At 41.9% G+C, this 18,041-nt stretch overlaps 1 protein-coding gene across 4 annotated transcripts in view; it reads right to left on the reverse strand.

The window, feature by feature from the left end:
* Positions 1 to 18,041, reverse strand: part of POU6F2 (POU class 6 homeobox 2) — a 559,658-nt gene that overhangs the window by 55,232 nt on the left and 486,385 nt on the right. For all 4 annotated transcript variants that reach the window (XM_053259876.1, XM_053259878.1, XM_053259879.1 and 1 more), the window contains one exon: positions 14,209 to 14,358. In XM_053259876.1, coding sequence (XP_053115851.1) covers positions 14,209 to 14,358 — 150 coding nt within the window. The remainder of the gene's footprint in view (positions 1 to 14,208; positions 14,359 to 18,041) is intronic.

Consider the following 18,041-nt stretch of genomic DNA (forward strand, 5'->3'; position numbering starts at 1 on the left):
AATCCACTTTTTGCATTGGGTTTTGAGGGCAACTCTGAACTCGCAATAAAGCCTTGCAGAAAACCTGCGGTAAAGCCTGCTGTCTGGCAAGGCTCCTGGAAAATTTCATCCAGAGTAATCCCATTAGGTTTGGTAGAATTACCACAGAGTGAGTACTACCAAGGCTGTGTTCTTCTTATTCAATAAAAATGTTTGCAGTGCTAAAAGAAAATAAAAGCAATTGCAAGGAAACAAGATATAGGCACATTCAAAAGTGGTAGCTCAGAGTCTCTTGAAAGGGGATACGCTTTGGTACTTTACAAATCAATCCATAAAGAAAGTCAGATCCTATTTTGTACTTCTTTCCATTCTTTTTATTGCACGTGACATGTTATATTGTACCATGCAGTGCACGGTGACAAAAATCTCCCCTCTTATCTAATTGTGAGCCTGTTAGTGGATTGGAAGGGTGCTGTTTTATTTTTGTTTATTTAAAATGTCCTAGCTCTTTAGCTGATGAAGTGCTTTATTTTATTTGTTGAGAGATTATGCTTAACTAAAAAGAAGCGGTGAGGATGGGGGAGACATATAGGTATTATATATATATATAAAGGAAATGAAAAGGCCCTTGGCAGTGTTATGAAGGCCTGGGACGGAATAATACACTTTAGTAATGAGGGATGGAGCTACGGCTTTTGCTGATGGCTGTGACCGGCTCTGTGACCTGATTATGTCGCAGAGTGTCAGCAGCTGAGACACTACAAAAGCGAGCGCATCCCATCAAATCTATCTCCATTGTAATCACTCTTGCTGCTGAGAGGCTTGTTAGGAGCAGAGAACCCATCAGGCCTTATTAGCACCATTTACCTTCCCGATGCTCAGAGAGCCAATGAGTCCTCTCACATTAGAATAATGAGAACCAAAATACTCCCATTATCGAACTGGATCAATACCACCACGCTGCCTGCTTGAACTGTGAGTTAATTGTGGATGAAAATTCTCTGGAGGCAGTTATGTTTGTTCATTAGTGTTCATAAAGCTCTCTTCTCTCTCTCAGGAAGATTTTCCTATCAGTGAAGCAGGGTTTGTGTCCAGTACTGACGGAGTCCCTTAGTTCGTTCTTAAGCTATATTCCAACCCTGTTAATCCATTCTGCAATTAAAATTCTGTGACATAATACCTGCAAGATAAACCCTTTATTGTTGGCTTTTTTTTGAGGGGGGGGGAGGAAAGGGGAGGAGGGAGTTCAGATGCCCAGGGTTATTTCCTGATCCTTCAAACTATGGTGGTTTGGATGCAGCCTGAGTCATCTTGATCAGCAGTACATGTATTTAAAACTTATCTTTCTGAACATTGTTACAATAAAAGGAAAGCTTAAAAAAACATGTACTACTATGGTTTGGAGCAGGGCTGCACAACTCCAGCCCTCCTGCAGATGGTGGATAATCGTTCTCTTTGCTACAGTGGCTGGGGATAATGGGAATTGTAGTCCAAGAACAGATGGAGGGCTAAAATTGTGCAGTCCTGGTTTGGAGGATAAAGAATGAACCCTGTGCTCATGCACACCTTGGCAGAGAACAGGAAGGGACTAATTAACATGATTGTCAGGTCACATTTCTGATGTAGGGCCTGGTGGTATTACAAGACTACCAACCCTTGAAAAATGAGGAAAAATCTGGAACTGGGGTAGATTGCAGCAGTAAAGAGGTTTGAGATTGTGAGACATTTGGGGACAGGAAAGTCCTTCTACCTTTTGCTTTGTAGTTCACTTTGATAAAGTGTGTGTGCGTGCACGTGTGTGTAAAAGCAATCTATTGTATATTTCGAAGAATTTGTACAAAATAAAGTAATACTTCCCGATTACCTACAAATTTTACATACGCAATCCTGCCACTTAAATTATCTGAATGTACTACATATTACACCAGAATGTGCTGGGGGAAAACTTTAAATAACATGGGTTTTTTTGGTATTTTTTAAAGAATAAATTCTGAATCTAATAATCATATTTTAATTGTTATTGTTCTGAACAGATTTTTAACACTCAATAATCAGATCAATAAATCCAAAATAACATCATGCCCAGAAGATTTTTTTCTATGATTCTGATTTACTATTATTCAAATTTACCATACTGTATATGGTAATTATTCAATGAAATGGATTATGTTTGAAGTTGAAATCCTACAAGTTTCAAACTGTTCTTTTACTTCCCTTTTGCCAATAGAATAAAACATTCTATTAATTTCTTGAACATTCCTGTAACTGTAATATTTGCAAAATGACTTTGCCCAGCCAATGACAACACAGGTGGAGCCTAGTGACAGCTCCTGGGTGGGACTTCCTCCCTGCTTTTGCAGCTGTAAGCATGAATGCCATGGGGATCACATCTGAAGAGGGCTAATACCTCTATTTAAGCATTTGGTAACTGTCTATGGTATATACACATATGACAGTTGCAAGCCCCACCCCTTGGGCTGACATACTATGTATCCCTGCCCCTTACTGACCACAAACACACCATTTGTCTAAAGAGATAAATTTGATAGAGATCCTCCCTGCATTTCTCCATCTAGAATTCCGTGTACAGCACAGATAGATTAATTATTTCTCTAAGATGTACCTGTGGCTAATCCCATGTGTGGCAGCTCTTGCGAGAGTTCATGAGCAGCTGCCGATTAGCCACAGGGACAGGGGAGAAAATGGCAGGGGTGCCAGCCAGCCAGGAAAGAAAACAGTGGTGGAGGCCAACCAGCGGAGAAAACAGCAGCGGGAGGAATGAGGTAGCGGAGGAGGGAAGCGGTGGCCGGCCGTGGAGGTCAAGCAGCGGCCAGGCTGGCTGGCCACGGAAGGCAAGCGGCGGCCAGGCCAGCCAGCCACAGAGGGAGAATGAACTGGGAGGGGACGAACTGGGGCTGGGCGGGGAGAACAAAATGGGGCTGAGGGGGGGGGGGACAGGGAGAACTAGGGGCACAGATGCTCTGCGCCAGGTCAGCTAGTATAGTTGTTCAACTTTGCATTAGTTCATTGAAAAAATGTGAATAGGTTGCATGCAGAAGCATAATATTTGCATTTTCCTGGCTAATTCCTGTGTGGAACATTGCACACTGTATTTTCAGAATAGTATGCATTTTCCTGCTTTTACAGGCCTCTTTCAATCTGTGCAACAGATTCCTTGGACTGTGGCTATGAACAGTAAATTGCCATCTATATATTTCACCGTTAAAGAGGATGCATGAACAGAGACAGTACTGCACACACATAGAAGCTCAAAAATTCTGGTTGGCCTTGGTAGGTAGCCAAGCCAAAATGCATGGTTGCCGGGAGCCTGCTCCTCCCCTTCAGTGCAATCTTCTTTATGTTAACTTTAAAGTAAGTCCAACTGTGTTCAATGGGGCTTAGCCAGGTTACTGTGTATTACAGGTGAAACTCGGAAAATTAGAATATCGTGCAAAAGTCCATTAATTTCAGTAATGCAAATTAAAAGGTGAAACTGATATATGAGACAGACGCATTACATGCAAAGCGAGATAAGTCAAGCCTTAATTTGTTATAATTGTGATGATCATGGCGTACAGCTCATGAAAACCCCAAATCCACAATCTCAGAAAATTAGAATTTTACATGGAACCAAGAAGACAAGGATTGAAGAATAGAACAATATCGGACCTCTGAAAAGTATAAGCATGCATATGTATTCAGTACTTGGTTTGGGCCCCTTTTGCAGCAATTACTGCCTCAATGCGTCGTGGCATGGATGCTATCAGCCTGTGGCACTGATGAGGTATTATGGAAGACCAGGATGCTTCATTAGCAGCCTTCAGCAATTCTGCATTGTTTGGTCTCATGTCTCTCATCCTTCTCTTGGCAATGCCCCATAGATTCTCTATGGGGGTCAGGTCAGGCGAGTTTGCTGGCCAATCAAGCACAGTACACTGTATACTTTTCAGAGGTCCAATATTGTTCTATTCTACAATCCTTGTCTTCTTGGTTCCATGTAATATTCTAATTTTCTGGGATTGTGGATTTGGGGTTTTCATGAGCTGTACGCCATGATCATCACAATTATAACAAATTAAGGCTTGACTTATCTTGCTTTGCATGTAATGTGTCTGTCTCATATATCAGTTTCACCTTTTAATTTGCATTACTGAAATTAATGGACTTTTGCACGATATTCTAATTTTCCGAGTTTCACCTGTATTGTAGCCTTAAGCGCCAATGTTGTGCAAAACAGGGGGAATCGTGTGATCCCACCCCAGCTCCAATTTAGTGATGGAGAGGGGGCTGTGTGGGGATGGTCTCCACAGTTGCACAGGACATCTGGCTTCCCCTTCTCCATCTTCAAACTGGGAACTGAGAAGGGAGCAGGAGGTTGTTTTGGCACTGACATGGAGAGAAGCTTGGGCTGCCTCAATCATCCAGCACCAGAACGGCCAGCCCATCTCCCCCTCTGGAGCTGGGGGAAGGGGGAAATGCTGGCATTTCTTTTGGTGCTGGCTGGGAGAGGCTTTCAAGGCTCCTTAATCATCACCCAGTGCCAGCACAATCACCCCCAAACTCTGCATCCAGAGCCAGGAGCTTCCTTTGGTGCTGGATGGGCAAATGGTCATTCAGGACATCTTGCTGCTCCAGTATCACAAGGGCCAACCTCAGGTCCTCAGGCTTCCGAATGGAATTGTAGAAGTGGGGAGGGGATCTTCCCTGTTGTTGTGCTGCACCCTTCAAAGGCCTCATCATTTATTCACAATCTGGAGAGAGAGACTGAGGCTCTCATTATCGTTGCCAGAAAGCAACAGAACACTCACCTTGGTGAGGGTGGTGTATTTTATACAGATACAATTCTTTAAAAGTTACTAGCGATTTAGGATGTTACTTGTGAGAGTGTTCCCAGCACCAAATTGCTCCATGCAGGGGCATATCTAGGGTAGGGCAGGCAGGGCACGTGCCCCGGGTGCCATTTGAAGAAGGGCACAATTTTTTAAAATTTAAAAAAAATTAAATGGCTGCCAAAAACAAAACGACCACTGTGCATGCTCAGGTAATTTCTTTTTAAAAAAATTAATATAATACAAGTCACTGTACACATATTCAGATTTGTGACTTGTATGTGACCTTCAGACTTGTATTTTTCAGCAGATATTATGGTAAAGTTATCTGAAAGATGGGTGTCAGATGTTTGGACAGGGGGCGTAATTTCAGTGTTTGCCCTAGGTGCTATTTTCCCTAGATACGCCTCTGGCTCCATGTGACTGTGCATGTGGGTACTTAACCTCCATGTGGAGAAAGGCTAGTGTGGATTGCACTGGAGATACAAGGAATCAACAGTAGTTGCATTTCTCCCCAGTAGCTGTGATCACAGACATGGTCAATCAATTTCCAGCTCACAGTTGTCATGTGTACAGCTAAGCTCACAGTAACCATTCTGCATGCTATTGTGGAGGAATCTGGTTGTACGAATTGGCACTAAATCTGAGTATAGTCTCATCCCTTGCCAGCCGCAAGGTTCCCAATCACGGTTTTGAGTATTTGTGACCGGGAAATTGTGGTAGGTCTCACCAACAGCAACCTGAGTATCTGCAGTTTAGTGATTTTCTGGCAATTTGGGGGGGGGATTCCATGATTTTCGGGGGCCTAGGGGTCATTTTCAGGTGTTGGGTCATTTTGGGGGTCCCCTTCACTCCTCACTCACTCCTGGTCATTGGAGGGGATTCACCCCCCCTATTTTTTGGTCTTTTTGTGACCACGACTCCCCTAATGCCCTGTTTGCCATTGATTTCAATGGCTTGTCTACTGCAAATTCACCAACCGTGAGGTTTTCCTGGAGCAGAACCCTCATGGTTGGTGAGGGATGACTGCATTTTTAAAAATTGATTTTCAATGCACAACTCATCGTTTTCAGCATCTTAGAACATGCACTCAAAGTCTGAGAACTGACAACTAGGGAAACTCTGGAATCTGTCCAGTCAGTCAGTGTTACAACAACTGTTGCACTGGCTGCTAGTTAGATTCAGGACCTAATTCAAAATGCTGATTATGATCCTAAAGCTGATCATGCTTTGGGACCTGCCTGTTTCAGAGACTGGCTCTCCCTGTATGTACCCTCTTAGTACCAGTTGCAGGGGAGTAACAGCAGGAGAGAGAGCATGCCCTCAACTCCTGCCTGTGGCTTCCAGAGGTATCTGGTGGGCCACTGTGAGAAACAGAATGCTGGACTAGATGGGTCTTGGGTCTGATCCAGCAGGGCTGTTCTTATGTACCCCCTTGGCAGGCCCGGTGCCACCAGTAGGCCAACTAGGCAGCTGCCTAGGGCTCAGACCTCAGAGGGGCGCAGAGTGTAGAGTGTCAATGTGTTAAGAGTGTGAGAAACCAGAATAATGAGTAGAAATATGAGGGGGGAAACCAGTTCATTGTTTTCAACACTAACAATACTGTTAAACTTAATTTATAAATAAATTATAAAGAAAAAATCTACTGAAGATGTACTTAAGGCCTGCAAGAATTTGGAAAAATCACTTATGTATAATGGAAACAAAGATATTGATCCTGAAGATCTGTGTTGTGAACTTATAGCAATAGCTCAAAGACTACCAAAGTGCTTCTTTTTATACTACAACCCAAAACTCCTGGATAACGTGCCTTATGTTTCTGTTGCTCTAAGGATCCTTCTCACATTTCCAGTATCAGTGGCAAATGATGAACTCAGTTCATCAGAGTTCATGAGAGTAGTTTCTCAAAGCTCAAACCTATAAAAATGTACATATGCTCAACAGTGTTGCAAAAGAGATTAGTTGGCTTGGCAACTATATCAATTGAACATGAACAGGCATCAGCACTTGATCTGATTGAATTGGTGACAATATTTGCAAAGGAAAAGGCACGCAAAGGAAGATTTTGATGTGGTGTTGAGGGTTGTGTTGCCCATGGCGGAGGTATGCGCTCTACCAAGTGCCCTTCTAGTTCAAAATGATTTGTGTGCCAAATATTTTCTTTTGTATCTGACAAAGATAATCAAAAATTGATGTATTATCTATTCTTGCAATTTAAAATAAATTTAGCAGTTTCAAGTTTTGTGCTTTTCCTTTTTTCTACAAAACATCTGTTGTTGAAAATCAAAGTTGAAAATTTTTTTTTGCGGGGCGGTGCAAGTACTTAGCCTTGCCTAGGGTGCAAAGTGGTCTGGCACCGGCCCTGCCCCTTGGTACAATCTGGAGGGAAAGCCCTACAAGAGTACCCACTGCTAGAGAGGAGCAAGGTCCTTTCGGTCATTGCCTCTGAGGCTATGGAATACACTCACAGAGGAGGCTTGGGAATGTATCTCCATTTCATCTTCTGACAGTGATGTAAGCACACACTACATATTGCACCCAGACCACTGAAGACATGAGTCATGAACTGGTAGTAAAGGGCCACAACTTTATTAATGAAAAATAATTGGAACAGATGGGGATTGGCTCTCCAAGCTGTACAGCATGGTAAATAGAGGCTTGCCACCAATGGTGCATGCCCCACCCTCGAACGCCATGGGCAACACATCCTGACAACCTCATTGCCCTATGGCTGAAGCTGCCCTTTTTAGCCAACCTGATGTCAGGCATCTGCAACAGGCATCATCCCCTGGCCCCGAAACCATCAAGCCTTTTAAGTTGGTGATGCCCCAGCACTCTAGAGTAAGTCCAAGCCAGAGCTCCCTGAGCTGGCCTCCTCATCGTACCAAATCAGTGCCTTAAGGTGCTCACCAAACCCTACACTACAATTAGAGTCTACACTGTACTTGCTGTGAACAGCCTAACTAACAGAATATAGTATGAAGTAGGCAAAAAAGGCCCCTGCCAGAACCAATCAGGTGACTGCCCCCACCGCCAAGTCCTACCTGGCCGCCAGTAGGATGATCAGCAGAGTCAACACTGTACTCAAGGATGGGCGGGAGGCTTCCTAGTTCAGACTGCCAGGCAGGAAAGCGGGAGCTGCAATGGTCACTTAAGCTCCACCTCTCCCAGTCCTGGCAACCAGTCAGGTGGCCCCATGCCACATGCTCTATTAGAAGAGGCTGGGGCAAAGGAGCTGTGCTGTGGCAAGCAGCTAGATTACACAGCAGCTGTGTGTAACAATAGCTCGACAGCCCTTTCTCAGGAGGGGTTGTTTGCAGCAGATAAATGACTTGGGGTTGGAGAGGAAGTTGTTTAACTCTTCTCTGTAAATAATTTTCCCTCTAAAACTTGTGTAAGCTCAACATGCAGTTTGGCCTGAGGAAGACGGGTTGGTTGCGGTTTCCTTTTGTTGGGCAGTCTGGGGTTCTGCTGTAACTTGATTTGTTTTTATTGTGATTTCAGTGTGGTTAATTACAATTTTGTTATCAATTAAATATGATTATCATTGTCATTAGATGTTATCAATTTATAAGTTGCCTCAAGAATAAGAGAGATGGGATAGAAATAATTTACTCAAACAAATAAATGAAATCAGTATTGGCCAACTTAACAAAGATTGATTTTTTCTCTGTCATGTTTTGGAACTCAAAAAACATGAAGGCCAACAAGGCCAAAATCCTCAATCCAAAAATGTTGTTCCTAAAAAAATTATACAGAATACCTGTATTCTGTATTCAAGCTTCAAGAGCCTTGTGTGAACAGTGTATTACTCCATAGATTATTGAGATATTGCAAGAATGGGATCCCACCCTCCTCTGAATTGCTGAATTTGGTGTCCAAAATAAATATTCAGTACAGCTGTAAAGTCCTCAGTGTAGTTTTATTCAAGCCCAGGACTGATGTGTTTGGCCAACAGTTTACCAACACTTTCCAATTATTTGCCTTCCTGGGAGAGCCTGAAAGAGGTGGGGGGAAACCCCCTTCTACTGACAAACTGTCATAGTTTTATATCTCAAAGCTTTAAATTTACGTCCTACGTGCCTCCTGTGAGAAGAGAGTTTGCACTATTTCTGGAGCATGGATATAAACAAGCAAGCTTTCTAGATGGAGCTGATCTGACTATGAGTTATAGGTATTATAACCAACTTTTCTTTCATTCCAATACTCCATCCCTAACAGAAATCTTAATAGGCTTTTGAGAGCCTCCATTTAAAGCTGGCTGCATAAAATGATCCTTTGATGAAAAGGGATTGAAACAAGGGTTAAAGTAGACACTGAAAGGTTATTGTAGAGGGCACACTGGTCGTGCAATCCTCCTTTAATATGTGTGGTGTGCACCTGCGATAAGATGATTCATTAGATAAGGCCTCACTTTGACAAGCTCCATCGTTCAACCCGCGGGGTAGTGATGGAACAATTCTGTCCCCACCCAGTAAATATAACAAGGTCAGCATTTTTTCCCTTTTGGGACTTATATGAGGAGGTTAGCTCAGGATGCATCTTTGTTTATGCTTTATGTTAATAATAATAAAAATGCAAAAACGCAATAACGGTGAAGCTTGAGGTTGTGCCTTTTTAATATTTTTTTAAAATTGGACAGAATTTTTTAAAATGCCACTTCTACCACAAGTAAATAGATTAGTGATATCCAATCTTGGAGAAAAGAAGAATGTACTGTTTCTGCATTTTTTACTTATATGCCAAGAACTGACAGAAAACAAATTTACAATCACTGGTTTCAAAAACAATACCATACCATAAATGGAAGCTTCTCACTTCAAGACAGAAGCTCTTCTTCCTAGCATCACTTTTAATAATAAACTGGAAGGGCTTTGGGGTGTCTGAATAGCTTTTTAAAAATACAGTTAACAGAACAATGAAAAACCTATACTTAACTGGTAGGTTTCTGTGATGGTGTGACTATCAATGGAATGTGACATCTTCAATATAAATAATGGACCATGTCATTAACTCCAAGGCAAGACCCTTCCACGACTCATTGGGGAGTGCCCAGTAGCTTCCCCGCCCAGTTAACAGGAAAACCAGGAACAGAGTGGTGTGTAGGTTTGGGGAAATCAAAATGTCCCTGGGGGAGGTTCAGGAGGGCCTCACTTTGGATAAATGGCCAGGCTACAATGCAGTCCAGCATGGCGGCAGCCTGGAAAGGAAGGAAAGGGCTGTAGAAGTTCCTGTGAATTAGTTTTATGTGTTTTAGAACTGTGCATGATGATGATGATGATGATGATGATGATGATGATGATAACATACAATTTCAGTATTAAAGTAAAGGCCAATCCTTTGCCCCAGTTCAGGAGTATTCCTTAGTACATGCCAGGTCCATCATATTAGAGAATGTCAAAACACTATTTAGGACTGTTTCACGCAGGAATACAGTTTACATGTGGTGAAGAACAGTAGTAAGGCTGTGGCTCGTGTGGCCCCCCTGCTATCATGCATACCCTCCCCTGCTAACTGGGCAAAGAGGCACCTTTTACCATGGTGATTCTCTTTATTTAGCAGGGGGAGAGTAACTGGCCCTATCCACCCCCAGCACAGTACTTCCAGTGACTGATGCTGGTGTGTGTCCTATGTTTCTTTTTAGACTGTGAGCCCTTTGGGGACAGGGAGCCATCTTATTTGTTTTATTTCTCTTTGTAAACCGCCCTGAGCCATTTTTGGAAGGGCGGTATAGAAATCAAATTAATAATAATAATAATAATAATAATAATAATAATAATAATTATTATTATTATTATTATTAATAATAATAATAATAATAATAATAATAATAATAATAAAAATACAATGTAATGTGTGATCAGAGGCCTATATACAGGGCCAGATTACGACATGTGGAGGCTCTAAGCTATGTCAAACTTAAAAGGCTCCATAGTATTATCAGAAGAAGCAGAAGAAGCATCTTGCTTTGTTATTCTAACAAAAAGGGCAATGAAAGAAACAACAAAGCTTTAGTTTTACTTGGCAAAGATACAACAAAAAACTAATAATCTTACAAAAACAATGATCTTGCAATAAGCCTGTTTGCATTAGAAGTACCTTTACAAGAAAATATGTTACATGCACCTTGAAATTTAGTGAGTTTTAGCCTACTTTCTAGTAGGCTTATGAGATAACCCGGCATTCTGGGTGTCCGTCCGTCCATGTGTGTGTCCCCCACATTAACTTCGCAACGCCTGGACCAATATGAAGCAAAGCGTGTACAGTTGTAGGGACACCTCAATGGTGTAGTTTGTGGTGATGTCATCCACCTCGATCCAAGAGGGTGAATGCATACAGTTTTGAGGTGCAAGTGGGCTAACTTGTGAACCAATAACTGATTTGAACCAAATTTGCTACAGCTGTAGGGACACATAGGGATTCCCTAATGGCATGGTGTGTGATGATGTCATCCACTCCAATTCAAGATGGCAGCCACATCAGCATCTGCAGTTCACAAGCGGGCTAATTTGTGGACTGTCTAACCAATTTGAACCAAATTAGGTACAGTTGCAATGAGTGACACACAGGGACACCTCAACAGTGTAGTTTGTGATAATGTCATCCACCCTGCTTAAAGATGGCAGACATGTAAACTTTTGAGGGGCAAGTGGGCTAACTTGTAAACCACTTAACTGATCTGAACCAAATTTGGTACAGTTGTAGGGACACATAGGGATGCCCCAATGCTGTCGTTTGTGATGATGTCATTCACCCCAATTCTAGATGGCAGATATGTGAATGTTTGAGACACAAGTGGGCTAACTTGTGGACTTCCTAACCCTTTTGAACGAAATTGGTTACAATTGCAGTGAGTGACACACAGGGACACCTCAGTGGCATAGTCTGTGATGATGTCATTCACCCTGATTCAAGATGGTGGACACACAAACTTTTGAGGTGCAAGTGCACTAACTTGTGAACACAGTCTAACCGAATTGAACCAAATGTGCTACATTTGTAATGAGTGACTAGAACACTAGAACAACTTGTCTGGTATTCAGAGGATGCTCAGGATGTGAGGCCCTTATTTGTATCTTACTTAGCTTGTGCCTAAATCCAGCACTCTCTATGTATTTATGTATGTATGTATGTGCACACTTGTTTAATTGTGTGAAGAACCTAAAGCCTGTATGAAGAAAAGAATAAAAACTGCTTTTTTAAAAAGCAAGCAACTCCAAAAATGTTAAAAATAGTTCCAGCTGACATTTTAAAAAATTTATTACGGCTTTGTAACTCTCCTATTTTAAGACACTGTTACAATACAATATAATCTCTCTGATTTGCATAAATAATTGACAGTATCATGATTTTCCTGATTTTTGTGTGTGTAGCAAAGACTAATTAAGGATACAAGTGAAAAACAGAAGGTAGAGTTCAGCTAAAATGTAGCATTTCTGACAATAAAATCCTACTCAATTTTTTTGGAAGTAGTTCTACTTAATTCAAAGTAGTCTTGCTGAGCCTTACTCCCTAGGGTCACAGTTCTATGGTTTCTTCTCCCACTATTGCAGGAGTTAATTAATTTAGTAAAACTAGGAAGACTGTTATCACAAATTACTGCTGTTTAGGATTTATCTTATATTCATTTAGGCTTTATATAGAATTGTCACAGACTACACTTGTATTCATGGTGCTGGCGTCACTGTTTACTTAGAGGTGGGGGTATATTCATGTATACAGACATATTAGGGTTGTTCACACAACCAAAATCCCTAGGGCTAGGGAGGGCTGGGGGAAAGGCAGAACTATACCTATATTCCCCTACACAAGCAAGGGCTCACCTGTGCTCTGCTGTGCTGCACGCCCCCACAATTGGTGTGACGGAAATGTCTTCAGCAGGGAACTGAAGGAGGAAGTCCTCCTGTATCCCACAATGCACTGCACGGGCAGTGGAAAGGCTGCCCCTATCAATGTAGCAGCTTCCAGCTGCCTGACTGCTCTATATGGATGGAAATGAGCAGGGCTTCTGGTTGCTGCTGCAAACAGTCCCGATTGCACACACCATTGGGGCTGTGAGGTAAGATGGGGCTTTCCCACCCTAACCTTGGTTAACATCAAGGTAAAATATAGAGTAGGCCTGATTTGGAGCAGCAGGGTGGGAGTGGGCCATGTGGCTCCAGATGAGCCTCTGTACTCTGGTTTTCCTACTCCTTCCCTGCTTTGGCCGGTCATGAGAATGACTTTTTTATCTGCCAACTGAGGAAAACTCTGCTGGCATACAACAAAATGGGTTTTAGTCAACAAAATGTATGTGTGTATAAAAATTTAAAGTGTCACAAGACACTTTTTTGTATTAGCTGCAACAGACTAATATGTTCTGAAAACCATATGGGAATAAGTCTAATTTAATTCAGTGGGACTTACCTCTGCATAACAAATTGGGCTGTGAGTCCCACTGATTTCAATGGAGAACTCCTCTTGAAATGAAGCAAGTGCGTAGCTATAATAAATGCAGGTGGAGTGGCTGCACATGAACCGTTGATGCCAGGGACTGCCTGCCGTGACCTCCTGCAGTCACCGGCCTGCCTCCCTTTGCAGGGCCATGCCTTAGTCTAATGACATCACCTCACTGGCACCTGTTCTTATTGGGATGAGGCAGTGTGCTAGTGCCAGTGTGGTGATGTCCTTAGATTGCAACATGGCTGGCAAAGGGAGGTAGGCCTGCAGCAGCAGGTGAGTGGCTGGGCGGATTGCCCGCACCTGAATGTTGCTACACCTCTGAATGAAAGGCTTTACATGTGCTTTCAAAATCATATCCACTAGCATATGATTCTCAGATCACTTCAGAATGAGAACTTCATGCTCATTTCAAAAGTGTTTGTGCCACAAGTAGTAATTCTAAATTTAAAATTGCAATTTTAATCTGCTTTTAATTGGTTTCTGATTTCAATTGTTATGTATTTCTTTAGGAAGAGCGGTATATAAATCAATAAATCAAACAAACAAATAAATACCTGAATATTGTGCTCTGTTATCAATCCTTCCTAAGGAATAAGGGAGTACTGCTTGGTTCTTTTGATATAGAAACTTATGAATGAGTAGAGCAGGTGTGTGTAGGCATAGACGTAGAAAATACTGTGTTTTAGTCAACAGAATATTATGCAAGGTTAGGTGTCAAAAACCCAAACCAAAAGTTTCCAGTTTTTTTCTTAAAAAGAGATCACTCTAATTTCACCTCAGCAGCTCTATGTCTTCCTATGTCTTCCCTTTTGCCAGGAAAGGAATATTTATTTATCCTCTACCACACACGCACACACTTATGTGTAAACACAAATTACTGTCATGCATAAGAAACTCATTTCTACCCCAAGATCAATATGCCACACGAATTCACCATTTCCCTCCCACTTCCACTCACCTGTCCTTGTGCATTAGTGACTAGTTGACCTGTGACCCCCTGAAGACCGGAGAGTGCATTGCCAAAGGCCTGCGAGCTGGCTATTGAGCCCATGGCTGCTGCTGCTGCTGCCGCCGCTGCTGCTTGGCTTGCTAGGGGATTATTAACCAGCTGAAAATAGGAAGAAAAGAGCAAAGAGTAAGGCCACTGCTAGCCATGCAGCTGCTGCAGACCAACACACTCCTAACTGACATGATAGGAAGGTGCAGTTACAATCTCAAATAATGTTGAGAGAACCTTTCGTTTTTGGTACAGGGAGCCTTTTGTCAGGCGACAACATGCTCCAAAACATGTTAAAAGTTTCACTGATATCAGTGAAACTGATTTTACATTGTGGATCACAGTCAAAGTGAATCACAGCCAAATAACCTTGCTCATTTGCAGAGAGTTCTTTACATCTATTCAAACATCAATTTAGATTTTTTTAAAAAATGAAAACAATATATAGATTTTTCACTGCCTAGCAGGACAACAGAGTCCAGTTTCATATCTATTGGCTGGTCTGGACAAAGCCGTAACCAGAAATACTGCCAAATATTTTGCTGCTGCTAATAAAATAAGATCCCAAGTAATTAACAGCTAGCAGTTTATTAATGACATTAAATGATTTTAAAGATAAGGGCTGCCATCCAGAGCAGCTTCCTGGAAGCATGGAAGGAAGACACACCAATGTGAGGGAGAGCTTCCACATAACTGCTCCATCTGTTGCAGCCCTGGGCATGCCGTGGGGGGAGTGGATTTGATGCAACCCTCAGGGACACATTTTCAAGTGAGAGAGGGCATTCCTGGAGCCAGAGCAAATAATAAAAATTCACACACACACACTGGTGTGCAGCCCCAGCGGAGTTAGAGAAGTTATCTTCCTTTCGTGCTTCTGGAAGGCTGCTTTAAATGTCAGCCAAGGAATTTTTATTAGAGATATTGGATGACATCCAGACTAACACAGTGCATGTCAAAAACATTTTGTGTATGGAACAGGGAAGGGGCGATTTTTGCTGATCCCCCTGCCCTTCTAGAACCCGTTGTATCTTCTGAAAATATGTGCTTGAGGGTCCTACAACCCTTATGGACATATTGTCAACAGGCACAATCTTCCCCAATGCACACACAACAGTGCACACAATATTAGTGTGGATGTCAGCTCAGGTTATTTTTGATATTGTTTAAGATTTACTCTGAAATTTAATTGTGTGTATGGGTGTGTGTATAATTATACATACATATACACATATAATTGTTTGTTTTGTATATATTTTGCTGTGCAAAGGGCTATGGATCAAAAAACCCTTACCAATGATAATGAGAAATATAGTTTTTTTTAATGTAATCTGCCAGCTGCAGTCTGAAGTGGCAGAGTCTAGGAAGGAAGGGCTGTACCACACGCACATATGAATTCGTTCAGAGACAGAAAAAATCAGTTACTCTCCAATTGTCCTTACATAACTTGAACAGTGACAATTTTCACAGCCCTGCCCATAACCACTCAAATTTTAAAGATGCAGCTAAATCTCCCACCCCTGCCCCCAATTTGTTTGCACTATACACACCTATTTTAGCTAACACAAAGAAAGACCAGGGATTAAACATCACTAAAGTGGTATTTTAATATTTTAATAATTCATTAAAAATAATTAATTTTTCAACTGTACTTGTTGATCACATAACTGTAAATGCTCACTGAGGCCAACCAAGAAACTGGAATAAAGTATGTTACCTCTATATTGCAATATAGAAGCAATATAGAGTCATTATATAAGTCATTAAGGTCATTCTCATGACCGCTTACCCTGGTGGTGGGGAGGGTGGGTGGGGAGGCAGGCTCCTAGGTGCCTCCCCGCAGACAAGCAGGATGTTCTGCAGAACATTGCTGCTCACGCACCCACATGCACACAGGGTGGCGAGCGGCAGAGCATCGGTGGGAGAGGGAAAGGTCGGGAGCTCAGCACGTAGCGCACCAGTAGTGGACACTCTGTCCCCTCACTTAGCTGCCTAAAATTTTATTTATTTTTATTTATCAAATTTGTACACCGCCCTAAACTTTCATCTCTGGGCAGTTAACAATATTTATTCATTCATTCATTCATTCATTCATTCATTCATTTTCTATACCGCCCTTCCAAAAATGGCTCAGGGCGGTTTACACAGATAAATAATAAATAAATAAGATGGCATAAAATAATAGCAACAGCATAAAACGAGTTAAAAACATATACAAAAAATGAAACAAAAAACCAAAACTAATTTGTTAAACTAATTTTTAACATATTAAAAATAAACCAGAGATTAAAACCTAAAAAATGTAGGAAGCTGAGAAAGCTTGGGTGAAAAGATGGGTTTTCAGGTGTTTTTTGAAAATTGCGAGAGATGGGGAGGATCGTATCTCAGCAGGAAGCGCATTCCACAATCTCAGGGCAGCAACCGAGAAGGCCTGTCTCTGGGTAGCCACCAAACGCGTTGGCGGTAACTGGAGACGGACCTCCTCAGATGACCCCAATGGGCCAGTCAGGAGCCCTGCTACCTGGGGCTATCATTCACATGATTGCTAGCAAGGTAGAACAAACTGGTGGTTCGTTCTACCTTGGTCAAGAGCTGAGTAGGGGAGCTGGGCTTCGCAGGTCTGGAGCAGCCGGGACCAGAGGGCTCCCAGTGCTCCAGATGACACAAGCTGCTTGAGGTAATCCAGGTAGCTCAGGTTGTGTGAATAGGCTCATTGTCTTTCTGCTAAGTAAGATATTTATGGCATAATACTTTACTTATTTGGCATAATATAATATAAAGAGATTGTAATGTTAAGGAGCTGGTTTTCTTAACTAATTTTTGTTGAAGTTTCATTCTTTATACTTTGATTTACTGATAATATACATCACTCAAAGATAAATGTTACAAAATGAAAAAATAAAAAAAAATCTATGCAGGTAAATTATTTTCAAAAAGAGGTGAAGTTTCTGTGTGTGTGTGTGTGTGTGTGTGTGTGTGTAGGGAAAGGACTGTGGGCTCAGCCTGACACTGAAAACCCTGGACTAAGCATGTGCTTAGGAGCAGCCTGAATACTAAGTATGTGGGACTGGGGAGGCAGGAGACCGCAACTGTGTAGTGGTGAAGGCAAGGCATGCTGCACATTGGCCAGGAATAGTGGGCAACATCCAGACTAAGTTAGTCATGACTAGTGCCCATAGCAATTAAGGGGAGTAAAGTTAGTCACAATTAAACTTGTCTCATTGATTTCAATGGTGCTTAGTCATGATTAACTAGATCAGGGTTTCTCAACGTGTGGGTCCCCAGATGTTATTGGACTTCAACTCCCCAGTGGCCTTTGGTTGGGAATTATGGGAGTTGAAGTCCAATTACATCTGGGGACCCACACGTTGAGAAACCCTGAACTAGATGTTGCCCATTATTAGTACAGTAGTTTAGCTAAAATCCAGCCTGAAGTTGTGCATGCCAAATAATGCTGTGTGCATGCAATGGGGGATGGGCAATTTTCGCTGATCCTCCCTTCCTTCTGCAGCCCTCTCAATATGTCAGTATGCCTTTTAATATCAGTTGCTGTGAAGTAAAATCAGGAGAGGGCTATTTGCCTACATATCCCACTTTCAGATTCCCAGAGGCCATTGTGGGAAATGCAAGACTAAGTGCATCTTTGGTTTCAAAGTTTCATATTTCTACATTTTTATGAGAGAATGCCAAACTAGTCTGTTTGTTTATTTATTTATTTATTTATTTATTTATTTATTTATTTATTATACTTGTACACCACCCAAACTTGCGTCTCTGGGCAGTTTATAACATAAAAC

This window comes from Hemicordylus capensis, chromosome 6 (genome assembly GCF_027244095.1).
Source record: "Hemicordylus capensis ecotype Gifberg chromosome 6, rHemCap1.1.pri, whole genome shotgun sequence".
Taxonomy (NCBI): Eukaryota; Metazoa; Chordata; class Lepidosauria; order Squamata; family Cordylidae; genus Hemicordylus; species Hemicordylus capensis.